This window comes from Indicator indicator, chromosome 1, assembly GCF_027791375.1.
Source record: "Indicator indicator isolate 239-I01 chromosome 1, UM_Iind_1.1, whole genome shotgun sequence".
NCBI classification, from domain to species: domain Eukaryota; kingdom Metazoa; phylum Chordata; class Aves; order Piciformes; family Indicatoridae; genus Indicator; species Indicator indicator.
Window position 1 is genome coordinate 127,120,758 of NC_072010.1, and position 27,320 is coordinate 127,148,077.

A 27,320-nucleotide genomic window follows, 5' to 3' on the forward strand; every position below is an offset into this window, starting at 1 on the left:
ATCTGTTTATTTGTGGAGCAGCTTTCCAGCAGTCCATAGCCTGCCAGGTTGCATTGGGAAGTACAGCTGTGACATTACCTGTCAAAACAGACACTCTCCCAGAAAACTCAAGATCCTTTCAAAGGCAAATTTGAACTTTCAACTGCAAAAATAAATTCCCAGCGTGAACACACATAAATCGGTAGAACAGAAACAGCATGAAGCAGGGAGGTAAAGGAAGAATTAGGCCTTTGGGACAATGGAAGTCATTTAAGATCACAGTTTCCAAAACACTTAGAGCACAAGCTTACCTTTAAGTGCATAATGGTGCCACTGGTGTTAACAGGACAATTTGTGTGCCTACAGGTACCTGGTTTGCAGGGCTGTACTGGCGTCCGCTGGCTCAGTGTATTTAACACAAGGATTGGCAGGCAAGGAGGTGAGAGGTAAGAGGCCAAAAACATATGGAGAATACATGAATGCTTGTGATTGCTGTGGAAGGACTAATTACACTCTCATACCTTTTTTTTTGTTGCTGATGAAAAGCATGGCTCCATGTTAGATTTAGAAAGGATTAAGTTGTATACAATTACTGTAAATGAGAGAGAATTGAAAGAAAGAAAAACACTTTTTGCTAAACTCCATGTTGCCAACAGTGTTTTGACTTTAGCCAGGAAAAGGCACAAAAGAAAAAGTATCCTACTTCTGTACTAGTCACTGAGGGAAAAAAAAAGGCAGCTTCATTAATGAAAACTTGCAAAAGCTGTAACTTAATTTTGTATATAAAGTAGTTAGTGCTGCAAATGGAATATTTTGGGATTCTCAATAGGTGGTGTAATCAAATAGATGATGAAGTAAAAAGAGAAGGGAAAAAATCAGGGAACCTTAAGGCACATTTGCAGGAGGAAATGTTTTTCAGGTCTTCATCATAAACTAAATAAACTGAAATGGGGGGGGGGCAGGGAAATGATGTCATTGAGAGCAGCCCTACAGAAGAGGACTTCGGGTTGGAAGGGATCTCCAAAGGTCATCTGGTTCAACCCATCATGCAGTCAGCAGGGATATCTTCCGCTACATCACCTTGCTCAGAGCCTTGTTGAGTCTGACCTTGAAGCTCTACTCCCTGGGCAACCTGTTGCCGTCTTCCACCACCTTCATGGTAAAGAACTTGTTCCTAACATCCAATCTAAATCTGCTGTTCTCTCATTTCAGACTCTTGCCCCTCATCCTATCAGTGCAGGCTTTTGTAAACAGTCCCTCTGCAGCCTTCTTGTAGGCCCCCTTCAGCTACTGGAAGGGATTGTTAGGACCCTGCACTTGGTCTTGTTGAGCATAATTCCTTCAACAAGATGCTTGTTCCTTGGCACCAAAATTCTCTTACCTGCTCCTTCATTGCACACTGCCCATGTTTGTTTGTTTATTTGTTTGGGTTTTCATTCTTTCAGGGTAAGAAAGGAAGAGAACTTTCTTAAATACTTGTATGACTTACATACAGATTTTGACTGCCACAGTTGAATTATTACTCACTGCATGCCAAAAACTCTCAAAAAATGTTTATTCCTACTGGGATGTGAAACAAGTACTTTTACTATGCCAGCAAGATGGAATGGAGATGTGTAGAAAATGAGGTATGCATACAGATCACATAATCACACAGAATGTTACGAGTTGGAGAGGATCTCAAAAGATCATCCAGCCCAACCCCCCTGCCAGAGCAGGAAGAGCTAGAATAGGTCACGGAGGAGTGCATCCAGGTGGGTTTGGAATGTCTCCAGAGAAGGAGACTCCACAACCTCTCTGGGCAGCCTGTTCTAGGCCTCTGGAACCCTCACAGGGAAAAAGTTTTTTGTTACGTTCACGTGGATCCTCCTCTGCTCCAGCTTGCACCCACTGCCCCTTGCCCTATCATTGGACAGCACTGAGTGTAGACGCAGCTTACAGAAACAAGAGCAGCAACACGAAGCCAGAGCACATTTGTAACCTCAGCATCATGGTAAGTGTGTATGAGCTACTAAGCCAAAAGGCAACAGTGCTGAAATAATTATGGCAGTGGAAGAACTGATGAATGACAACTTCTGTAGGTAGAGTCTGGGGGTTGCAGTGAAAAGGTAGCTGCAGATAGGCTGAAGATAGGCATGCACAGGCGCCATCGTATGGTCAGCAGGTGACAGGGCCTGGAAAGCAGCAGCTTGTGCAATGCTGTTGTTGTTAGGCACCTCCTTGACGCTTTGTAAATGCTTAGCTCCGGCCTTGCAGCAAGAAGTGACCCAGAACAGCAGGGGCATGATGTAGCCGGGGCATTGAGCTGGTGGAAGCACTGATGGGAAACTGGCATGTGAACAGGCTGGGGACAGAGGTTTCAATTTCTCACGTAGGCAATGCCGACGCTGTTGCCAAGATGACTCAGCGTGGAAAACCAGGAGAAATAGGATCACAGGATGTTAGGGGTTTGAAGGGACCTATGGAGTCCAACCCCCCTGCCAGTACAGGACCATAGAATCTAGCACAGATTGCATAGGAACACATCCAGATAGGTCTTGCAAGTCTCCAGAGAAGGAGACTCCACAACCTCTCTGGGCAGCCTGTTTCAGTGCTCTGTGACCCTGACAGTAAACTCCTCTTCAATAAACTTCTTTTCCAGAAGCACTTTTGAAAGTGCTACAAAATTCATACAGAACGATAATTAAAAAAAATCTTTATTTTGTCTATACTAGAACAAAACTGGCAAAAACTTGAATTGAAGATTGATGCCTCCCTCATCCCTTCAGGAGAAAGAAAAATCTGAGATTTGGCTGGCCATAGTATTTCCCTAATGCATACTGGTCTCAGAAATCCTTACTGCCACAACTCCTTAGCTTTGTACCATTGCACAAGATACCTCCTTATTTGTGTTAGGGAAGTACAATGTGTTACACCACGCTGCCCCCTTAAACACCGAAGCAATGCAGGCTGGCACAGCAGTGGCTTCACTCAGCATTGTATCCTTCAACAATGCTTCAGTTCAACGCGTGCCAATACAAAGTACTGTAGGATGGGTCAAACCTCCTTCCTTCTTAGACTGTTGAAAACCACTCAGTGCCTCAAGCACAACACCAGGCTGAGACAGAAGCTGATGTAATGGCTGTTGAACTGGCAGAACCACCACTCACTCTCATTTCACTCCCCCTCCCACCCACCGCCCCACTTTATTTGGTTAGTTTAAAGGAGTTCCTGTTAAGACACTGGGGAGAGGTTCTCCTTCCCTTCTATTGTGTATTGTGTTCTGTTCTGGGCCCCTCGGTTTACGAAGGACCTTGGGGAACTGCTTGAAAGAGTCCAGTGCAGAGCCACAAAAATGATTAAGGGAGTGGAGTATCTTCCTTGTGAGGAGAGACTGAAGGAGCTGGGGCTCTTTAGTTTGGAAGAGACTAAGGGGTGACCTCATTCATGTTTATAAAGATGTAAAGGGTGAGTGCCAAGAGGCTCTTCTCAATGCCCAATGACAGGACAAGGGGCAATGGGTGGAAGTTGAGGCATAGGAAGTTCCATGCAAATATGAGGAAAAAGGTTTTCGCTGCGAGGGTGATGGAACACTGGAACAGGCTGCCCAGGGGGGCTATGGAGTCCTCTTCTCTGGAGATATTCAAAACCCTCCTGGATTTGTTCCTATGTGACCTACTCTAGGTGCTCCTGCTCTGGCAGGGAGGTTGGATTGGATGATTGAGGTCGCTTCCAACCCCTAACGTTCTGTGGTTCCGTGAGAGCACTATCCCTCAGAAAATGAACTATGAAACCACCTTCTCACCCAAACAACTGCCTGCCCCACCATGAAGTAGATATTTAACCCTTACAACAACAAAGTTTAGACTTCAGTATATAACCACAGGGCTCTGGTGATTATATAGGGCTTAAACTTTTAGGAACTAGTCCTGCATGCTAGAGCTAAGGTGGTTAAAGAAACAATGTTTTTTTGCCTTCATAGGTATGACTGCAAACCAACTTTTAAAACCTTTTTAAGGTATACCAAGCCATAACATAGAACATCATCCTGCACTTCGTCCTGTTTAAGCCCACTCATTCTTTGGAGACTTTTTAACTTGCTCAGTGTTCTATAGCTGTTTCTTCAGAGAACAAACCTTCAAATGCATAAGTATAAACTCTTTTGCTTTATCTTGTCTGCATCAAAGATACAAGGCTGTATCCTGCAGCTCACAATGCTGTTGGCCTTCTGGGCTGTAAGCACACACTGTTGGCTCATGTTGAGCTTTTGCATCCACCAGAACCCCCAAGTTGTTTTCTGCAGGGCTGCTCTCAACTTCATCATCCCTCAGCCTGTATTGATATCTAGGATTGCCCTCACCTAGGTGCAGGACATTACACTTTGCCTTACTGAACCTCAAATTTTGCTCACCTTTGCTTCCTTAAAAATCTCATTTCTTATACATGAGCCAGGTACCCAATCTGTATTTTACCTGTGAGCAGGTTTCAGGGCAGTACACTGTGATGTGAATAAACATGATGGAGAACTGCTCATCTTACTGCTTTCATTTCAGCTCCTTGGTATGACAGCCATCAATTTACTTGTTTAAATACAGAACCAATCACAGACTGATCAAAACAACCAAACCAGGTATCAATTCAGTTCACTTGCACTAATCTGGTTTCTTAGACTGGAGAAGTACTTTGCAAAATATTTGAGGTGATGTATTTTTCACCTCCTGGTACTACTATGCTAGCACTCTCCCAAAACCAGTTGCTAAGTTCTGACAGATTATTGCAAGAGATTCAGTTACAAGTATAAGTACTGGTGCCATCCAAGATGCCCAGATCTATCCAGCTCCAGGATGTAGCAAGTGTGACAGCTGCCAATTCCATACATGCCCTGGTTAGCCAGCCCATTGGAAATGAAACTGCATACTGCTTGCCACCAAGGAGAAGACACTGCCCCCTCCTTGCTCCAGCCTCCCTTCAGGTAGTTTTAAGAGGGTAATGAGGACTCCCCTCAGCCTCCTCTTCTCCAGACTGAACACCCCCAGCTCCCTCAGATCCTTGTGGTAGGCCAGGTGCTCCAGGCCCTTCACCAGCCTCATTGGCTTTCTCTGGACAGGCTCCAGCCCCTCAATGTCCTAGTAGTGAGGGGCCCAGAACTGAACACACCACCTGAGGTGTGGCCTCACCAGTGCTGAATACAAGGGGATGATTACCTTCCTGTTTCTCCTGGCCCCAGTGTTCCTAATCCAAGCCAGGATGCTATTGGCTTTCTTGGTTATTTGGGCACACTGCTGACTCATGTTCAGTTGACTATCAACCAGTAACCCCAGATCTCTCTCCAAGTTGGAAAAAACTCTATACAAAAATTAGTGCATTTACTCTCGACACCATGTGAGGTAGAAGTACTTTACAAATGGAGAAACAGGAATGTAGATGGGAAAATGGAACACAAAATACAAAGTGAAATCAGGAATAAGACTCAAGCTGCTTCAGCAAAGTCCATTTGGATGAGTGAAATGTTATTTACCTTTAGGATACCTTTGAAGATATTAAATACCACTGAAAGTGGGCTTAGAAAATGAACACAGTGCTCTGTATAAAAATATGGGAAGTAATATGACTTGCTCAATAGTCTACTATATAAAATGTCTAAAACTATGTACATTAGTACAAATGAAGTTAAACCTAAATGGATGAAGCTATTAGCACTCTACAGTAAGTTTATTACATATTTTCCCCCGAGGAGTGTGGTTCAGGCTAGCTAAGCAGAAGTGGTTTCATACCTTTTTCCTCATCTCATTCTGAATTCCATCTCCTTTCCCCACCATGACTCCCCTCTTTTTCCAGATACTTTATACTTCCAAGATGACAGCTAATATTTGCTCAATAGAACTTTGAAATAAGCAGTTTACTCCTACTATATAAAGAGCTCCCAGATCACCCACACAGTGATCCATGGTGACAAACAGCTACACTTCAAAATTCATCACATTCTTTTCATAAATTCATTCTAAAATAAGATCAAAACCAGTACTGCCAGTTCAGATCCAGTTTACTTGTAGTTTTTCTTTGGAGGTTTAACCAAAACTCATAATAGTGGAAGTGACAAATGTAAGTCAGTCAGTGCTGCCATCCTAATTACAAAGTGTAATACAAGTAGAATCCTAAAGTCAGAACCATACAAAGCAGGAAGATTTTTGCTGTAAACAGCTGTCTTGACAAAAGATGCTGTGCTGAAAGGGCAGTAGTCTTCAAGAAGAGTTTAGTTTGGTTGGTTTGTTTTTCCTTTTAGTTCTTGCATTGGTTGGACAATCACTGCAGTCTTTTGTTACTCACAAAAATGGTATGGATTCATGAAAATAGCAACATTTTATTTCCAGACCAGATTTATGGTTTGCGTGTTACACTGGGGCTGGCTTGGCTGATATTAAACAGATATGTCTGAAACACAAAGTAAGATAAATTAGACATGCCAGGAGACATGTACAATTAATTTCTGCTAAAATGTGGATAATTAAACCCACTTCTATGCCAATTCTTGTATGCTTTTAATGGTGATAGTGACTAGTATTTTAGTAAGAGGGGTAAAATTCAATAAAACGTACAAGGACAGCCATACAACTCCCAAGATACTGTTTGCACAGCTTCCAATTCCACTGGGAAAATAGACCCCCTCCAAAATAGAAATAGGCACTTCATCTGTAAAAATGAAGCACTCTCTCTTGGTTTTCAGTCATCATCAACAGTTGGCTTGATTGTCACTCCTCTTCTGATTTGACCCCAACCAATTAAACTGCAAAAAGAAAAAAAAAAAAAAAAAAAAACCAGTTTAGATTACTTTTAACAGTAGTCAGAAATCAGGATAAATAAAAAAAAAATCCTCTCATTCTTAAGCCTTCAGTTTCCAGATTTTGAATTTTCTCCCCTTGTCTCCCACCCAAAACATCCTACAAGATTCATTGAATGGGTTAGGTTGGAAGGGACTTTCCAATATCTGAAAGAGGCCTACAAGACACTGCTGAGGGACTTTTTAGGGTGTCAGGTAGTCATGGGACTGGGGGGAATGGATCCAAGCTAGAGGGGAGATTTAGATTAGATGTCAGGAAGAAGTTCTTCACCATGAGGGTGGTGAGACACTGGAACAGGTTGCCAGGGAGGTGGTAGAAGCCTCATGCCTGGAGGTTTCTCAGGCCATGCTGGATGTGGCTGTGAGCAACCTGATCTAGTGTGAGGTGTCCCTGCCCATGGCAGGAGGGTTGGAACTAGATGATGCTTGGGGTCCCTTCCAACCCTGACAATTCTGTGTGATGCTGTGACCTCAAAGATCACCTAGTTCTGACCCCTCTGCCATGGGCAGAGACACCTTCTACTAGACCAGGTTGTGGATGGCATCGTCCAACCCAGATTGAAGAGTGGTTAGTGGAAACAGAAGAAAAAAGGATGAGGGACAGAGAACATTCATGTGTTTGTAATCAGCTAATGATGTACCCCTGAACAATAAACTATGTTGTAACTTACATTGCACTGGTGGACTATAAATCTGTTCACAGCTCTATCTCTTTTACCTGTGCCTGATGTGCTTCATTGCTTTCAAACAGCAATGAAAATGTGAGAATTCAGACAAAACAACAGTAAGATTATAAGCAGAGTACCTTTCAGTGAACATCTGACCCAGAAAGGCAACTCAGCCCTCTGCTAAGCTCTACTATTTATTTATATTCAGTAAAATTAAAGTCCCTTTTATAGGCCACTGCTGCCTTATAAAAATGCGCTTCTAAAAAGAAATTGATGTCCATTTTCCCAGTCAGCAGGCAGTCCACATTATTAATATAACTGCCTTGAAAATACTTCCAGTTTGTGGCAAGGAGATACACAGGAACCACAACTGCATCTCCATTTTACTTGCTGAGCAGTAAAGCCTATGTCTGGAAAACAAAAGAGAAACTAAAGTATATCCCCCCCAGCACTTACCAGGTTTTAGAACCATATCTATAGGTTATAACTAGTCCACCTTTGAATTTATGGTTCCTTGCCATCAAGTGTATCCTGTTTGTGTGGCCATTTGCAGTTTAACCTCTATACCTCTATATACTTGTTTTCTATTTAATACCTCCTTTTTGTCTCTTTCTTCCATCTTTCCAGTACTCCACTGTCTCAGGCTACAAGCTCCTTTTGACAGTACCAGCTGTACATGATCTTTATTCCAACTGGATTCTATTAAGCTGCTCCTTTCCTTTTTCTCAACTTAGAGCTTCCTTATGTTGTCTCTTTGTCCTATGTCCTTCAGCATAGAAGGCAACTTTTTAATAACAGGATCTTTATAGCAGGCTGCCACTACTTGCCCACCCCATAATCCAGAGACAAGTGGACTTCTTGGCAAAATTTGCTTGTTTCTCAAGTGGGAAGTAATCTACAGCAGAAACAAAACTCACATTACAATTTGCACAGGCTATCAGTCTATAGCTCAACCCCCCCCATAGTTTCCAGTATAAATTTCTTTTCTCCTCTTCCTTCTGCTTTCCCTGATTTAATTTGGGTTCTGTCTTCCTTTATTTCTTTCCTACTGTTCAAGACATGTTGTCTTTTTCCTTGTATGTTTTTTTCAGAGAATAATCTCTTCCCTAGTTTGTCAGCCAGTTCTGAGAAAGCAAGCATTAAATTCTGTGTAAGCTTTCTTGTTGATCTGAAAAAGAAACATACCTCTATGGGTTTTCATTTAAAGCTTGGTTCTTTTTCATACAGTAACCACTGCTTGTAAAAATTATGGCTGTGTTCATTATATGACAAGACCTGTGCAAAGTAAGTGAATCTAAATACCCTTATGCTCTTATGGTATTCACAGGATGTTAGGGTTTGGAAGGGACCTCTGGAGATCTTCAAGTCCAACCCCCCTGCCACAGCAGGACCATAGAATCTAGTACAGCTTGCACAGGAACACATCCAGACAGGGCTTGAAAGCCTCCAGAGAAGGAGACTGCACAACCTCTCTGGGGAGCCTGTTCCAGTGCTCTGTGAACCTCACAGTGAAGAAGTTCCTCCTCATGTTGAAGTGGAACTTCCTGTGCTGTAGTTTATATCCATTACCCCTTGTCCTAACCCAGGGCACAAGTGAGCAGAGGCTGTCCCTTCCTTCCTGACCCCCTCAGCCCCTCAGATATTTGTAGACATTTATTAAATCCCCTCTCAGTCTTCTCTCCAGACTAAACAGCCTCAGGTGTCTCAGTCTTTTCTCATCAGGCAGTGCTCCAGTCCCTTCATCATCCTTGTAGCCCTCTGTTGGATTCTCTCAAGCAGACCCCTGACGCTCTTGAAACGGAGAGCCCAGAACTGGATGCAGTATTTCAGGTGAAGTCTCAGTAGGGCAGAGTGGAGGAGAATAACCTCCCTTGACCTGCCGGACACACTCTTTTTAATGCGGCCCAGGATCCCATTGGCCTCCTTGGCCACAAGGGGACGTTGCTGTCCCACCAGGACTCCCAGGTCTTTCTCCACAGGGAGGCTCTCTAGCAGATCAGCTCCTAACCTGCACTGCTGCAGTTTATTACTACTTCCTAGATGGAGGATTCTTCATAAATCTTATGGAACACAAGAGGCACAGGAGGAATAATCATTTAGAAAAAGGTATGATGCTGAGCTTAAAATGAATCATCAACAAATTCTGCTTGTCATTTTCAGCCTCTGGATGTTTCTGTGCAGTCAGACATTTTAGGTAATTTGAATGGGTCAATTCAATTGGTAGTTTTATATTTCCTCTTTACTCACAGTATATTAAACACTCAAACCTTAAAATGTCCTTTCACTATTCCCCTGCTATTACTTCAAGATTGCACTAGAAATCACATACAGGTCCACAGGCAGAGCTCCACTGATTGAGGTGAGGATAAAGACAGGCTTTGGCTTAACACTACTAAAATTTCCAAACTGCTCTACCAAGATTACCCACTGTTAGCTCAACAAACCATGAACCTTCCTTGTCTGTTAACTAGTAGCTATCTACCCAGTTATAAGGCTTCCTTTTTTTGAAGAGCATGGTAATGAAATGAAGCATTTGATAATAAGTGTCCATGAGTTAGAAGAATCCAGAGGAATTTAAAAACAGAATACACTTACTTATTTCTAGGACAAAATAGCTACATTTCAACAGCTACATTTCAATACCTGAAGGAGACCTACAGGAAGGCTGGGGAAGGACTGTTTAGAAAGGCTGGTAGGGATAGGATGACAACAAATGGTTTGAAACTGAAGCAGGGTAGATTTAGGCTGGCCATAAGGAAGAAGTTCTTTACAATGAGAGTGGTAAAATCTTGGAATAGGCTGCCCAGGAATGTGGTTGAGGCCCTGTCCCTGGAGACATTCAAGTTCAGACTCAATGTGGCTCTGCATGGCCTGATGTAGTTGGAGGTGTCCCTGCTGACTGCAGGGGAGTTGAACAAGATGGCCTTCGAGAGTCCCTTCCAATCCAATGCAATCTGTGAAAAATCAGTCACCTATTTCTTTGTTAGCAGCGTAACAGCCAGGTACTCTACCAAGTTAGCACCAACTTACCGCCAGTGTTTCTCAACTCTTCGACTCAGGGCAATTTTTTCTCCCACTTCTGTGCATACTGGGTTAGTAAGCACAATCTTCCCCAAGTCAGCTTTAACTGCACTGACTCTCCCTCCAGTAGATAAGGATCCAATGTTCACCATTAAAACTTCATTCTTTGATAATTTTTGCACCTGAAGAAAGACATACAAAGCTCTGAAATACTTGCTTTAGTAATAAAAAACCCAACAAAACAAGACCACAACTCTCCCAACCCCAAGCCCACAGACAATATTGAGTATCTTCTGTACCTACCTGCCACAAAAAAAAAAAAAAATAGATGAGGTATGTAAAAACTGTAAATGTACACACACACAAACCACACACAACACTGTCAGTGAGTAAAGTCTGCATGTGAAAGGACAAATCTATAAACATCTTGCACCCATAGTTCTGCAGGTTCTTGGTATGATAGAAAGCAGAGAGATAGCCCAAGAACATATAATTATAACACCCTGATGATTGCACATGCTGTGTTGAAAAGTGTTAACAGTCTCAGATATTGCTGCAAATCAGAACGTTAACATCATTCTTTTAAATCATCTGGATATTCTCTCATTTCCCTTATGCCTACACACAGCAAAATGATTTCTCAACAAAATAATTCCTTTCACAGGACAAAAAGAGCACTGAAGCACTTTAATTCACTAGTGCATGAAGCAGTTTCTAGATTTTAACACTACCAGAGAAAATCTATGATCTTTTAGTTTCTTTTCAACCATAGTGTTTCCAAAATACTTAACTTTAAAAAGTTCTTCAGAAAGAGAATCTACAAAAAGCATGCAAGTAGGAAGTAGATGAGTTTGTGTATAAAGCCAGTTATTGCATAAATGGACAGGCCTATAACATAGCAAAACAACTTCCAGTATGTTTAAGACTAACATGGAAGCACAAATACTTTACATGCTGCTTTAAACTACTCTGACAGTAATTCCTACTCCTCTCTACTGAACCTGGAAGGGACTTATAAGAAGGCTGCAGAGGGACTCTTTGCAAAGGCCTGCAGTGACAGGACAAGGGGCAATGGTTTGAAATTAAAGAGTAGATTTAGATTGGATGTTAGGAACAAGTTCTTTACTGTGAGAGTGGTGGAACACTGGAACAGGTTGCCCAGGGAGGCAGTTGAGGCACCATCCTTGGAGATCTTGAAGGTCAGGCTCAACAAGGTTCTGAGCAACCTGATCCAGTGGAGGATGTCCCTGCAGACTGCAGAGGGGTTGTCTAAATAACCTTTGGAGGGCCCTTCCAACCCAAACCATTCTATGATTCTACAGTGATTCTAAATAAGCAGGTAAGTTTACGGACAAACTGACATGAACAGGCAGACGTGCAAACATAACAAAAATTTCTTTTCACTGTGAGGGTGATGGAACACTGGAACAGGCTGCCCAGAGAGGTTGTGGAATCTCCCTCTCTGGAGACATTCCAAACCCACCTGGGTGTGTTCCTGTGTGGCCTATTCTAGGTGCTCCTGCTCTGGCAGGGGGATTGGGACTGGATGATCTTTTAAGGGCCCTTCCAACCCCTAACATTCTGTGATTCTTTGAATTACTGCAGAAGATCAAAAAGTGTATATACAACTTAGCACAAGAAAAGAAATCAGGGAAAAAAAAACAAACCCAAATAAAAAAAGGAGTACAGACCTTTGCAGCTTTCTTGTCTCCTTCAGTGCGAACACCTAATAGTCGTCTCAGCAAGAAATAGGAAATTTCTAGCTCTGTAAATATTTCTGGCAGTGCTCCAACTGCACCAAGAACTTGGCCGACCATTCGGTCAGCCCGACACAAAGTTGGATCAATCTTAGTTCCAACACCTAAAATACAATAAGGAAAAGTCACAAGGAATAAATGAAAGGTAGCTGCTGCATTTATGTGTTAAAACATTTTATGGAGCTCTAAACCCAACAATTTGAGTATGTACTGGGAATCCCCTGTTACCTGAACTGCACATTCAGTGTGAGGGTGCCAGAGCCCTGGAACACACTGCCCAGAGAGGTTGTGGAGTCTCCCTTCTCTGGAGACATTCCAAACCTGCTTGGATACATTCCTGTATGACCTATTCTAGCTCTTCCTGTTCTGGCAGGGGGGTTGGACTGGATGATCTTTGGAGGTCCCTTCCAACCCCTAATATTCTGTGATTCAGAATGCCAGCAAGACTGTGAGCTTTGTCTAAACAGATGAAAAAACATTCTACTGTTAAAGCTGATAGTTAATAATGCAAGCTGATTTGCACTGGCCAGTAACACTCAGAAATACATCTTATTTATTAAACATCTACTTTTCACACCCATGTTGTATCTCTCCACATACATGATTTTAAATTTCTCATAGGCTGTTTGTTTTCCACGATGAAACACATTGTTGAACATAACCAAGTGATCTTAATATGCATAAATAAATAAATAAATATTTCCACAGGAGAATGTTCTTACCTATAAGACCTCCTGGAGCAGCATATTGCAGATCATTGTGTTCAGCAAAGAGTGACACAATTTTGGAGAAGATTGGCTTGCACATGAGTTTTCCTTCACTGTCCTTGGATACAATACCAGGCCGGACCTCAATTTCCTGGCCCACCTAATTAAAAAAAGTGATAAAGTGATTTACTGATTGTTACAGAGCAACATAAAACTACTAGTCACAATCAAGACCTACTGTTCATACAAGTTCTTGGCTGTGGGCTGCTCTAGGGCTTCGAAGGTTCTCTTGCCCTTGTTTACTGCAAATTGAACGACTCTTAGAGCTCTGTATCTTAGAGCCAATGTACCAAGCGATTTTCTTTTCAAAACTATTCATAAAACTCCTTTAGCAAAGGATCTTTATCAGCACTAATTCCAACATTTTAACAATTCATTTAATTTAAAAAAAAAAAACTTCATTTAGAAATGTTACAGCACTGAGATAAATTGAGTTAATTCGACCAGTGTAAGTGATCAGCATCAGTAAACAAGATAAATACAGGTTGTATAAATGTTTGAAGATGTGGTTTGCTTTCCAATCTAACAGATATAAATGTCTGAAGATGTTGTTTGCTTTCCAGTCTAGCAGAGAAACTTTTCAAGTTTCCATTGATTGACAATATCACACAAGTAAAATAAAAGATCAAAATATAGAGAATACCTAAATGGGGAAGTGAGACCTGTGGGAACCCACACACACTTCCAAGGTGCTTATAAAATTATTTTCTTCGCCTCTTCCCCCCACTAATTCAGGAATTAAGTCGTAGGACAGAAAAAACCACAACAGCTCCCTCAGTTTTTTAAGCAATGAAATAAGTATTGCTATAAGCAGAAGTTAAGATCAGATTAACAAAAATGGATTGAAAAGCATAAACATCAGTGTTTCTTGTTCTGGTATTTTAGAGAAGGAAACTAAAAATGAGGTACAGGCAGAGGGGACTTTAAAAATCAATTACAGAGATTAATTTTGCATTAAGGAAGGAAAAACTCTCTTAGTTGTTATTATTATTACAAATCTCCACACAAGAAAGAGAAAAGGTTACCTTTAAGACACCTTTTAGAATACTGCCACCAGCCACACCTCCCTTAAGGTCATCAACTTCACAGCCAGGCTTGTTGACATCAAAAGATCTAATTACTGCAAAGAATAAACCATAACCAGGCTTGTATTTAATATCAGGTTTTTAAATAATTAGTGTCTTTAGCAACTTTGACTGCTTCAATATTCTTACAAAGGCAGATAAATATTTCTAAATATTAGAAAAACATAATTCAGGAAGAAGACTAAAGACTGAAGAACATTTTATTCCAGATTTTTAAACACATGGTTGATTTTGTTCTCAAAACCACTTAAGCTGCTTATATGCATAAATGTCTTTTGAAACTGTTTCTACATAGCAGACATTATGTTAAAGATCAGTATCTGAAAAGGAAACAATGTCAATTGTGAATATCGGAAGTGGTTTTGTAAAGCAGTTTGACATTGTTTAATACAAGTGGTCAGTTTTTATGCATTCTGAACATATTCTGTAGGTCTCCCATTCTTTATGTGTACACTTGCAGCCCACAAAGCCAATCATATCCTGGGCTGCCTCAAGAGAAGCGTAGCCAGCAGGATGAGGGAGGTGATTCTCCCCCTCTACTCCACTCTGGTGAGACCCCACCTGGAGTACTGCATCCACTTCTGGCTTTGCTGGAATGTGTCCAGAGAAGGGCCACAAGGATGATCAGAGGGCTGGAGCTCCTCTCCTGTGAGGACAGACTGACAGTTGGGGCTATTCCGCCTGAAGAGGAGGTGGCTTCAAGAAGACCTTCTTGTGGCCTTCCAGTATCTGAAGTGGGCCTACAGGAAAGCTGGTGAGGGACTTTTTAGGGTGTCAGGTAGTGATAGGACTGGGGGGAATGGAGCAAAACTAAAGTGGGTAGATTCAGATTGCATGTTAGGAAGTTCTTCACCATGAGCGTGGTGAGACACTGGAACAGCATGTTCAGGGAGGTGGTGGAAGCCTCATCCCTGAAGGTTTTTAAGGCCAGGCTGGATGTGGCTGTGAGCAACCTTATCTAGTGTGAGGTGTCCCTGCCCGTGCAGGGGGTTGGAACTGGCTGATCCTTGAAGTCCCTTCCAACCCTGACAATTCTATGGTTCTATGAAAAGGACAAACAAATGGTTTCATCCCCAGGCACCTGAATTTTATAATATCCTGGACATGACCACAGACTTCGATGATTATACCTGGGAGATAGGAGACTAATACAGAAAATCTAACCAGGTTACCTGTAAGATTTTAATGGAAATAATTTAATGTTTAAATTCAGCAGTTTGTCAGTACTTTGTTAAATCAAATTTAAATTCATAGCAACTAAAAGAATATTTTTAAGACACACAAATATCGAGTCTTTATTTGTTAAATTTAAATTCAGAGCAACTAAAGGATTGTTTGCTAAGACATAAATATCAAGTCTTTATTCCATTTCTGTGCTGTCATATAGACAGAATACGTACAAAAGACAGCAATTACCTTGAAGAGATATAACTACAACAATGAACTATGAACAAACAATACTGGAATAAAAAAAAAAAACCAAAACATGGCAACTTTTAAAATAAGAGCACACTAAATGCTCCTTTTAAACCTACCTCTTTTTAGATCGTTCAGCAACATGCTGTTTTAAGTGCAGATACAGGTAGTCAATAGTTACCTACAAAAGCCCAGACCTAAGCATTTACATACCAATAAGCCTTGGTTCAGATGTGAAGTCTCGTAAAGGAACTGGGATTTTCTTCACTATATACTCACAAACTACCTCGATGTTGTATTTCAACTGTGCTGAGATTGGAATTATTGGAGCTCCTTCTGCAACTGTACCTAAAACCAAAAATCAAGTTCAACATCAAGCCTTAATACAGTACTTACAGCAACATGACCAAGTGTTCTGTCACTGTTAAAAATACTTCTAAATTTCAAGTCACAATTTCTGTGTATTTCCCAAAGTGGCAACTATCAGAGCATTCACCCTTCCCTTCAACATTTTAACTCAGACCACTGAGACCTACTTTTTGAGGCTTTCTGAAACTGCCCTCATATTGCTTCTGGGTAACTGTGTACTGATGAAGCTTTACTGTTGCTCTCTGAACACTGTGCAAGATAATCTTGTGTTCTAAGGGAGAATTAATTCACTTCCTACATTGTGATCTGAAATATTCTTATGGTAATTTCCTCAGAGAGATCAGACAGCTCAGTATTCGATGCATCACTATTCACTTTTACAGTCAGATTTCATTTTGTCAGACTAAAATTCCTATCAATTTAAGGAGCTGTATTTTCTAAGTGTTGCAATACAAATAAGTATTTGAGAACAACCTCATTTTATGGAAGGCTTGTTAAATATTATTAATATTTCTCATGTAGCTTCAGTTCTCAAACTCCAAATTTACACATCAAGCCACTCTCACATAACTGTTATGAAAAGCTTACGCAAGGCAACAACTCAGAACTAGAAAAAAACCAAACAGAACCACTGATGACTTTTGATGGTGACAATCCAGCTCTGCAGCTTCTCACATACACCAGCTAAAGCAGGTAAGTGGAATCTCCTAGTAAAGATGGAACTCCAAGCACTAGACTAACACTGAGCAGAACTTTAGAGAGTAGGGTAACACTGAACTGGACTTACAGAGAGATGAAAGCCCAGTCTCATGTGATTAGATAAGCTAACATATTTATACCTACAAGGTGCCCCTAACAAGTACTGCGTTATCCTCTCCTGCACTCTAGTAAAATCACAGTACAATCTCTGCCAAGAACAAACAATACCAAGAACAACTCTTATGGGGAGAAGCTGAGGGACCTGGGATCGTTTAGTTTGGAGAAAAGAAGGCTGAGGGGAGACCTCACTGCTCCATACAACCACCTGAAGAGAGGGTGTATTGAGGTGAAGGTCAGCCTCTTGTCCCTGGTGATAGGATGAGAGGAAATGGCCTGAAACAGTGCAAGGGGAGGTTGAGATTGGATGTTAGGAAAAATTTCTTCATGGAAGGAGTGGTCAGGAATTGGGACTAGGCTGCCCAAGGAGGTGGCAGAGTCACTGTGTCTGGAGGTGTTAAAAAAAAATTTGTAGATGTGGCACTACGGGACATGGTTCAATGGCCATGGTGGTGTTAGGGTGACTTGATGACCTTAGGAGGGCTTTTCCACACAAAACAATTCTATGATTCTAAGAAACCTCAGTATCAGTGAAAACTACTAGATAAGAGCCATTGCTATTCATTTGACATGAAAAGCTCCCACCAACAGCCTCAAGAGTGTTGTACCCAAGTTGTCTGAAATGGACAAGAAGCAGAGCTCCAATGGTCCATTTTTAAGATTACCAGACTCATCTGTTAGCATCAGATGAATAAGAGAAGCTTTTCTCCAAACACACAGAAAACCACATCTCCACCACTAGTTGGATTTCTGCTGATGAAAACTTACCTTGTACAAAAGCAAGAATCTGTTCATATTGTTCTTTAGCCTGGCTCTCTTTCACCAAATCAATCTTATTCTGTAGAATCAAAATGTGTTTCAGTTTCATGATTTCTATAGCAGCTAGATGTTCTGAGGTCTGGGGTTGAGGGCATGATTCATTACCAGCTGAAAGAAGAAAAGTGACTACGATATAGAAACTATAAAGGTAGACAAAACTCTTGCAGTTAGAACATTTACTTTCCACTGCATCTTTATTCAAAAAAGACAGTCACCTCTCAGGGAACTACATGTGGAGCATTCAAATTAATAAGTACATGAAGCATCCAAATTAATAAATACCTAGTCCTCCCCTGAACTGTAGCATCCACACAATATATCAGATGAGAGACTGACAGAGTAGTTTCCCTGTTCTTGCTCCCAGTTGAAACATTTAAAATTTCCAAAGATGCTGACAGTTGATTTGTGTCTGCTTGACTTATTCCATCCTTTAGGTCTTCAAACATCACAGTACTGACTGCAGTTCACCTTCCAAGCAATATTTTACAATTCTTTGGCATTCTGTTATCACTAAAGCCACAGAAATGCCTAGATCCCCAAACTCTGTAGCACACTAAATATATCAAATATGAGAATAGGGAAGCTATCAGCATGGTTTGGATTCCTGCCATCCAAGAAGCCAGCTTTTGGCTGATGTGCCATTATGGTGGCTTATCTCACTTGAAGTTTGGTCTGTTGCACTTCCTAGATTCAAACAGGGAGCAGGAATGACATCTCAGAGCTATCTCAGACTACTGAAGCTGTTTTTCTTGTTTGTTGATGTGCCTTAGACAGGTAAGATAATTGCTATTGTCACTGCCGACCACTATATTGTTCTACTGGCATACAAAAAAGTTTTGCTCACTTCCTGTTGGTTGCAAATCAGAACAAAAATTGACCCAATCAAGGTAAATCTCCTGCACCTTGACTTTACCTGTGTTCATCTGGGATTACTGCTTATAATGATGTTTGTGGAGTCTCCTGCGTGTCAAAGGCTGCGTACGTATTTAAAGCAAACTGAAGCTTCAGAGGAATTTAAAATGTACCTGTAGGCAATTGATTTCCATAGAGTGGATATAAATTTTACAGTATTATATCACCTACAAGATTTCACCTTACCTAACTAATCTTCTATTAATTAGGCCTGTTACCGAACTAATGAGTATTAGTGAGGTTTAAAAAACCCAGCTTGTTAGGGTACACTTTTATTGTAGCATCACTTTATTTTCTTAAACACTTGTTTTAATCAGTCACCCCACACCATTAAATTTTAAAACCCATATACAGTTGCTTCATGATATTGAAAAAAAAACCCACAACCCAGAGCTCTGTTTTTGTGTAGCAATCATTACCTATCAACAGTAAAGCTGCATCCATTACTGCTGCACCGTTCAACATAGTAGCCATCAAAATATCATGGCCAGGACAATCCACAAAAGAGACATGCCTGTTGTAGAAAAAGGTTACAAAAAAGTCCAAAAAGCCAGTTATCAATAGCTTCTCTGACCGATTTATGTGAATGGTTAGGAAGACACAAAAGTTGAAAGCATCCTTCAAATGAGAAACATTTCAAGACAGCTGCTGAAAAGTTATAAAGTCACATGGCATGGAATACCCCTTTGGTCAGTTTGGGTTAGCTGGCCTGGCTGTGTCCCCTCCCAAAATCTTGCCCATCCCTCAGCATACTCTTGGGGCAGGGGAATGCTGGAAAAGCACAGCCTTGGTGCTTCACTCAGCAGCAGCCAAAACACTACTGTGTTATCAACACCCAGCTACATCACTGCAAAACATAGCACTAGCAAGATGCTCTTGGGACAATTAACTCCAGCTCAGCCAATACAACAGTCTACTGAATGGTTTTCCTGAGTTTTAAGATTTGATGCCATATATCCATATTAGGTACTGCTTTAATATTTCACAAATGTAGACTACATTTAAATGCAAAATAAAACCCAAACAAACAAAAAACCCCTCAAACACGCACAAGCATCACAAGATTTGTCTCTTTTAAAGGATGCATCCAGTTCTCCTATGTTAAAAAATGATCAGTCTTTAATTACAAAGCTGTAATTGCACTTGACTTCAAAGGTTTATCTACATTAGACAGTTTCAAGGCTCAGATTGACAGGGTACTGGGCCATCTCACTTAAACTATATTCTTACCCTGAAAGGTTGGACTAGATGATCCCTGAGGTCCCTTCCAACCTGGTATTCTATGAATCTATGAACGTCACAGCTCCTCATTCCAAATTTTTGTTGTGCAGACCATAATAGCTGATTCACTACATTCTTGCCTAAACCTATTCAGTGTGGAATTCTTGGTTCCACCAAGGAATGCCACCAAAAACCAAGGAACTGATTTGCTGCTTTACTGACAATGCTAAAAAATCTACTCTAAGCAAATAAACAGTAAGATAAAGAATCCAAAACTTTTAACCAATAGTTTAATAATGGCTGCATGACTGCATGTGAAGTTATTGTTAGAACAAGTGCTTGACTGGGAATCTGAGGAAAGGAAAGAAATGTGTGATTACAGCACTATGTGTATTTTACACCTATAAAGCAAGAATCTCCTACAAGAGTCTTTGTGACTACTCTCATTTGAACAATCACTGTAAAGACTTATGCAACAACTGTTGTAATTAGTATGCCTGCATAATGACCATGCTATGCTTTATTAGAAATAGTATATAAAGAACATACAAAGAAATATATAAAGAACATCTGGCCTCCATTTAGAGTCCTGATCTCACATTATGCATCAGGCTTTCACATATTTAAGAACTTGGAAAACTTTTCTGCCTCTAGGAAGAAAAAGTTTAACAAAAGTAACTCTCCACGAAGGAATTTTAAAGATGTATTTGTGAGGTTCACATTAGTTCTCATCCTAATGGCTTTAAAATATACTTGTATTAATAGCAGAAAAATTTCATTTTGGAGTCCTGCAAATAGCAGAGGGCAGAAGACACAGCTGTGCTCTGCCACAGATTGTGTGTCACAACTAACACCAAGGCAGTTTAGATGATACCTTAGATCAGGGGTGCCACAACAATAATTCTGCTTACAGCTCAGCTTTGATTATCTTCATTTTTGTAAAAGGATGTTAAAAAACCCCCACAACTATGCCATTCATTTCACAGCACACACACAGTTACCTGACTAGTTTAAAATTCCCTTTAGTGCCAGGAATATCTGTAGGGAACTCATCTGGGGTGCTGCTTCCACAGGATCGGTAACACTCTGGCCGGGAACAGCTTGGGTCATCCAACTTATAAATCTGTAGAGCAATTTTTAAAAATTGAGAAAAAAAAATAGAAAATTAAGTCAGCAAGGATTAGTGACCTATAAGCCTACATCCACCTTGAAATACATTGGCAACATATTTGCTAGATTCTGGTAATGACTCACCTTTGCATTAGCATAACCCAGCTTGATTGTGATATTTCTTTCCAGTTCATTTTTAAATCTGACAGTGTGAACTCCAGAAATAGCTTTGACTACTGTTGACTTTCCGTGGGCTACATGACCAATTGTACCTAGGTTTTAAAAGCAAACATTTGTCAATAAACCATTGTTTCATTTTGTGCAATGTTCCAATCAGATCAACATGTAATTACCTCAATTACTCTCTGTAAACACTAAGTCCAGAAACGTGTATGGGTTTCGTGAAGGTTTTTGTTTAAACAAACAAGATCCTAAATTGAGCTCCCAACGGACAGATCTTTGCAATTTCACCAAACTCATTTCAGTGTTTAATTTTAATGTAAAATAAACTTCGCTTTAGCAACTATTCCCCACTTCATTCGACAGTGTTCTTCCAGTTGTAAAATTGGTGCTTTTCCAGTTAAAAGGCTTTGACAAGTTTCTTCACAGAATCATAGAACGTTAGGGATTGGAAGGGACCTCCAAAGATCATCCAGTCCAACCCCCCTGCCATGACAGGATCACCTAGGGCAAGTCACACAGGAACACATCCAGAAGGGTTTTTAATATGTCCAGAGAAGGAGACACCACATCCCTCCTGGATAGCCTGTTGCAGTGTTCTGTCACCCTCACAGTGAAAAAAATTTTCCTCGTGTTTACATGGGACTTCCTATCTAACTTCCACCCATTGCCTTCCCACTCCCTTTAGCGTTTTTGTGGCTCTGCACTGGACTCTTTCAAGCAGTTCCCTGAGGTCCTTCTTGAACTGAGGGGCCAAGAACTGGACACTATATTCCAGATGTAGAGGGGGAGGAGAACCTCTCCTGACCTACTAACCACAGCTCTTCTAATCCACCCCAGGATGCCCTTGGCCTTCTTGGCCGCAAGAGCACATTGCTGGCTCATGGTCAACCTTCCTTTCACTATGATCTGCCAGGTCCCTTTCCTTCACTGCTCTCCAACTGGCCTGTCCCCAACCTGGACTGATCCATGGGGTTGTTATTTCCCAGGTGCAAGACTCTACACTTGTCCTTGTTGAATTTCATTACATTTGTTCCTGCCCAACTCTCCAGCTTAAGTCTTCCTTTACCTTGATAAAATTTGTAATAAAACCACTATTGTTACAGTCTGTTTCAGTAAAATAATTATTCAAAATGTTCTTGTGTAGGCACCATATGCTGTTGCATGAGCACCAGAGTCACATTAATGCACCCCTCTTTTTCAGAAGTTTATTTTTACCTATATTAATTGTTGCTTGTCTGCTGATGACTTCTGGTGAGAGAGGCGTCAACTTGGTAACATCCTGTATGAGGGAGATTTAAAAAATTATTTATCTTGCATCTAAATGTTTACAGAGCACAAGTATGTTCGTAACAATTATCCAGTAATTCTGTTCAGCAAAATCCAACTAAGCTCATTAAAATACTTATAGATGTGAATTCCTGTCTTTTAAGCGTATGAAATAGGACAAAAAGAGAATAAAATTGTGATTGCACATCAGCATAGCTTGCAAATCAAAACACTGACTGTAAATTGGCACAGGCTGCAAGGTGTGAAGGATGGAAGTAAACAAACCAAAACCCCTCAAAAGAAGCTGACACACACAAAAAACTCCTTACCTACCCCCAAACTTAAATTACATGTAACAGGCAAATTCAAATTAGCTTTCCATGGGCTACAGAGTGAGCTGCAACTATGTTTTAAAACCAAAGGCTCGTCAATAAACAGTATAACTTGTATAAGGTTGCACTACATTCAGTACATAATTACAACTAACACTTTGGAGTCAGTAAGTGAAGAGATTTCATTAGTGCCATGAATTTAATTTTGGGTTGTGGGTTTGGGGTTGTTTTTTTGGTTTTTTTAGCAGCTACTTTTTCCCCAAGTACCACTATTGCAACCACAGATACTAGAGTGCAAAGAGTTGTTTTGGTGTTTTTCTAAAGCTGTTTGTCCAAATATTGGACAAACGTTGAAACCCACTGAAATGCCTCTGTGCTATTTTTGAAACAACTTACACTTCACCCTGCATTTTCACCCTGCACTGAATTCATATGGATGAGCTGCTCAGTTCAAGCAAAGACAATGACAAGAGAGTCCTCAGTGCAGGACAGGACACAAATAGTTTGCTAATATAGAGATAACACACACACATATTAATTGACTTTAAAGCATATACTGTTTATACCGTAACAAGCACTGTGATTGACAATCAAAACTTAACCTCATCTCCGTACTAATGAAAGCTCACACGTTCTATTCTTAAGCATTACATGAGCAAAACGTTCACATCCAATACAAAACCAAGTTCTCTTCCACAGGCAATTCAATTTCTGTTTCTTCTGTATCTTAATTAACTACTACAAGCACCAAAGTCAACGACCTGCAGATGGCACCCTGCAGTAAGATGACAGGCACGTAAGCATGATGCAGATCCTGTCATCAAGATTATTGTTCCTGGTGCACACAATTGTGCACGCATGCAATTTTTCCCCTCAAGACTGGTAAAAGACTAAGTTCAGCTATAAAATTGTATGCATTAAAGGGCCAACTGAAAAAATACAAAATAGGCCTTAAAAAGGCAATTCCTACTGACCTCTGAAGCAGGCTTATCTCTTTCCAACTGGCTAATGCCATGGTCAATAATAAAAGCAAGTAAGGAAACTTTCTGAAATCACTAATGTCCCTCACCAATGAATATCGCCATGCTTAGCTGCAACACAGAAAGAATTCTTGGGCTCAAATACCAAGAATATCTAGTTTGCTGAACACCATGGAGGCAGCAATAGGATTTTCAACTTGGTTTGTCTGCATATATGTGTAATAAGTGAGGCAGCCCAGGGGAGACATTAAAAGGGAAGACTAGCCCAGCAAGACATCACTGCAAGCGATTTTTCGAGTAATAAAAAAAAAAAAAATTCTTCGTAGCCCAAACAAGATGGGGGGAGCAACCGATCCATCTAACCTGCTGAGGAAACAGAAAACCAATGTATGGTTCTAATTCGGGGAGGAAATAGCCTTTAATAGTACTAAGCAAGACAGCCCTTACAAGGAGAAAACTCTGTGTCTCCGGCACTGTCACACAAAAGCTTTACTCTAAAAGCCGGGACGCCAGCCCATCGAGCCTCAGACTCACCTCACGAACAAGCCAAGCGCCTCATCCAGCCAACTCAAACACGCTGCGACCAGCCTAACCTGCTCCCAGCGCCGCCACTCTGCCCGGCGCCCACCTCCATCTATGCTTTCCTTTAGCCCCGGCGTGCTGCACCCTAGCCCCTCAAAGCACCGCCGCCTTCAGTGGCCTCTTAGACCTCACCAGCTCCGAAGGCCGCGGCGGGGCCTGGAGGAAGGCACAGATCCCCTGTGCCTCCGAACGCCGCCACCAACCCCCTACACCTCTCAATGGCTGCTCCGCCCAGCCGCCCCCCGCATCCACTGCTTCTCGGCGCCCCCACCCGCGGCCACCTGCCCCAGTCCACTGGGCGCCCGGCGGGCGAGTCTCACCAGGGTGGCAAGGTCTTGCCGGCTGAGGTGCGGCTGCCCCAGAGTCACTCCCGCCTCATCCCCCGCCATCTTGGCCCGAAGAGGAAGCGAGGAAGCCCGCGCAGCCGCCTGACCCCCGGCTCCGCTCGGTACCGCCAACCCTGGCGCGCAGCCCGGCACTCGCCGACCGGCGAGCAGACGTCCAGCTCGGAGACTGGCCGCGCTGAGCGGCTCGAGGCCGCCACCGGCCCCGCCGAGGGGCTAGCAGCGGCTCAGGCACGTCGCGGGGCAGCCCAGAGAAGGACCCTCGTGGCCCTCACGCCGGGTGATGCAACCGAGCCTGCCGCAGGGGCCGCTCCGCGTGCGCTGGCGCCGCCAGGGAAGCGAGCGCGTTGCGCGTGCGCAGGCCGGAGCTGCAGCGGCGGCGGGAGCGCGCGGCGCGCCCGCGCCTCGAGCCCGCGCCTCGAGCCCGCGCCTCGAGCCCGCCGGCGGGTAACGGTCGTGGGCCAAGGGTGGTGAGGGGCTGCTGAAGGGGGACCCCGGGGTAGAGAATGCGCTGGTTAAACCTCACCGCTGGGTAGTCCGTGTGGGTGGTCTTATACACAGCTGTCAGTTACCGCTGCAGGAACGACTGTGTGGGGAATCCGCGCTTCTAAGCGTTCATGTGGAAGCGTTCGTGTCTTTTGTGTTTCCGACAGGCCGTCTGGGCCCGCGGTTACTGTGTGCTAGTGCTGTGTGTACCTCGTGTGTAAAATATTACCATCGCTTCGGTAGGGTGATCAGGATGGGGACCTAGTTTGGTGCAAAGATACACCAAAGAGGGAAGGCTGGTCCTGTGTTCATGGTTTCTGCACGGCACTGTAATTTTATTTGGGGCAGTGAGTGGGAGTGATGCAAAAAGGAAGGTGGGGGTAAAATTAAAAGATAATGCTTGTATGTACTTATTTCCAATTGACATATCTAACTTGATATCTAATCAGCTTGCCTGCTTGACTAGTAGCACATCATTATATGTGTTAGTAATCTTTGCTGCCTGTCAGTCTGATAAGATTTTGAATTTCAACCTTTCCCTTGTTACTCTTTTTCGTAGGGTGTTTAGTACTTAGTGTTAGGGAGACTATATGGATATAAATCCCTGCCCAGGAACAGCTTTTGTACCAAACAGCTAAAAACTCCACCAAATGTGTACTGTTTTCAGAGCTGGGTACAACATAAACATGATGAGAGGCAGCTTATAGGTTCAACAGAGACTAAAGGCCAAATTCACAAGTTTTCCTTGTGGGAAATCAAATTAGCTTCTCCTCATGGAAATTTTGTAAAGACATAAGTGATGCTATTAATAGGATTTCTTCTATGATCAGAGAAATAGGTTTAAGTAACCAGTTACGTCAAATACATGGACATTCATCAGCAGTGTCCTTGTCTGCTGGAGAAAGCGATGTTTTTCAGATCTTGCCTGGCAAACTGCTTGAGTCAACCCCAGGTTTGGCACAGGCAATGATGTGATTGAAATCCAGTGATGGAAACTGGTGTGTCTGGTTTAACAATGCTAGTAACTTCTCACTTTCACAAATGCTACTATTTCCATTCTTTCCTGAGCTAGTGAATTCTGCTGAATATCCCTATAGTAAATACATAGCCAACATGATTGTTTTGAAGAAATTAATAGGAACATGGTGAGAAACATTACAGGATGTATAATGGTGTTGCAAATGACAAAGTGTATTTTGTCTTGCAACCCAATAATTTTTGCACATTAGTCTGGAAAATAAATTTGCATATCTAATTTTTCATCTGGCCACATGATGTTTTCAATTTTGTATAAAATATCACACTTCTGGCAAAAATAATAGACCAAGATACACTAAGTGTAGTGGGAACATGATGCAATACTTGGTTGTGGTTGCCTCGACATCCAGGCATGTATAATCACTCTTAAATGAACTGAAAATACTAGACTCTGTAGTTAGCCATTTAAATTATGCAAGAATGCAGTGCAGTTTAAAATTATGGAAACAGTTTTTGTTGTCACTTTTGCAGCAGCCTTTAGAAAGGATTTAATCCTTGCCAAGATCCCTGTCAGGAATCTAAGAAGAAAAAAAAAACCAGAATAAAACAAACCCACAAAAAACACAAACTCTTGCTTCTATTTTAACAATGGGGGGATAAATTTTACATCTGAAATAGTCTGGTCACTGTATTTGGAAATATTTGTAGTATGAAGAAAAAACAAAAGTTGAAAGACTGCAAATGTCTAATTAAAGTAGGTCAAAACATTTATATGAGTTGCTAAGTACATGTAAGTATAAATTAACTGAAGTTTAAAATTATTCAGATTAGATGGTAAGTAACATTTTGGAGTTACATTAAAACACTACGTCCAGAATTTTATTTATTGCAAGCCTCAACTCCAGTGGGAACTACTTAGTAAACAACTTTGTACAGATGCTTTGTACAGGTCATCCCAAATCTCTCTAAGTTAAGTAAAGTAATGTTGATACTGCTGTCCATTGTTGAGGCCTCAGATTTATCAGTTTCACATTTTTATTTAAGAGATTGGAATTGAGGTATTAACATATTTTGCATGTGGTGCTTGGGGATATGGTTTAGGGGTGAACCTTGTAGAGTAGGCTTACTGTTTGGACTTGGTGATCCTGAGGGTCTTTTCCAACTTGAATGTTTGTGTGATTCTGTGGGTTTTTTTAAAAATATTTTAATTTTTTTTTAATTTGGTATAGGCAAATTGTCCTGTAAGAAAGGGATGGAGGGACGGTGTGCTTTTATGTTGAGACTAAGTATATCAAAGCTATTGGGCTTTTTTTGTTATTGTTTTGGCCAGGTTTGTGGTCATCTTCTGTGGCAGTGTGGAGAGACCTGAAGATCATCTTGTGCCTCAGCTTGCCCCAAACTGCAAAGAGCAA

General features: G+C 41.6%; 1 protein-coding gene across 1 annotated transcript; it reads right to left on the bottom strand.

Moving 5' to 3' along the window:
• Positions 1–5,967: 5,967 nt before the first annotated feature.
• EIF2S3 (eukaryotic translation initiation factor 2 subunit gamma) lies at positions 5,968–24,489 on the bottom strand. Its single transcript, XM_054391384.1, has 12 exons — positions 24,421–24,489; positions 22,156–22,219; positions 20,902–21,029; positions 20,649–20,770; positions 18,846–18,940; positions 17,464–17,622; positions 15,724–15,858; positions 14,035–14,129; positions 12,965–13,109; positions 12,177–12,346; positions 10,495–10,667; positions 5,968–6,742 (listed from the first exon to the last, which is right to left on the bottom strand). Exons 1-12 carry the CDS (start codon positions 24,487–24,489, stop codon positions 6,679–6,681), a joined length of 1,419 nt encoding a protein of 472 aa, XP_054247359.1. The 3' UTR covers positions 5,968–6,678.
• Between the last annotated feature and the right edge of the window lie 2,831 nt (positions 24,490–27,320).

Coding starts and splice junctions, on each gene's coding strand:
- EIF2S3 (XM_054391384.1), bottom strand. CDS start 24,489: ATGGCGGGGGATGAGGCGGGAGTGACTCTGGGGCAGCCGCACCTCAGC. Junction 20,771..20,901: donor TGGGTTATGCTAATGCAAAG/GTGAGTCATTAC, acceptor ATTGCTCTACAG/ATTTATAAGTTGGATGACCC. Junction 13,110..14,034: donor TTCTAAAAGGTGTCTTAAAG/GTAACCTTTTCT, acceptor TTTTTTAATTAG/GTGGGCCAGGAAATTGAGGT.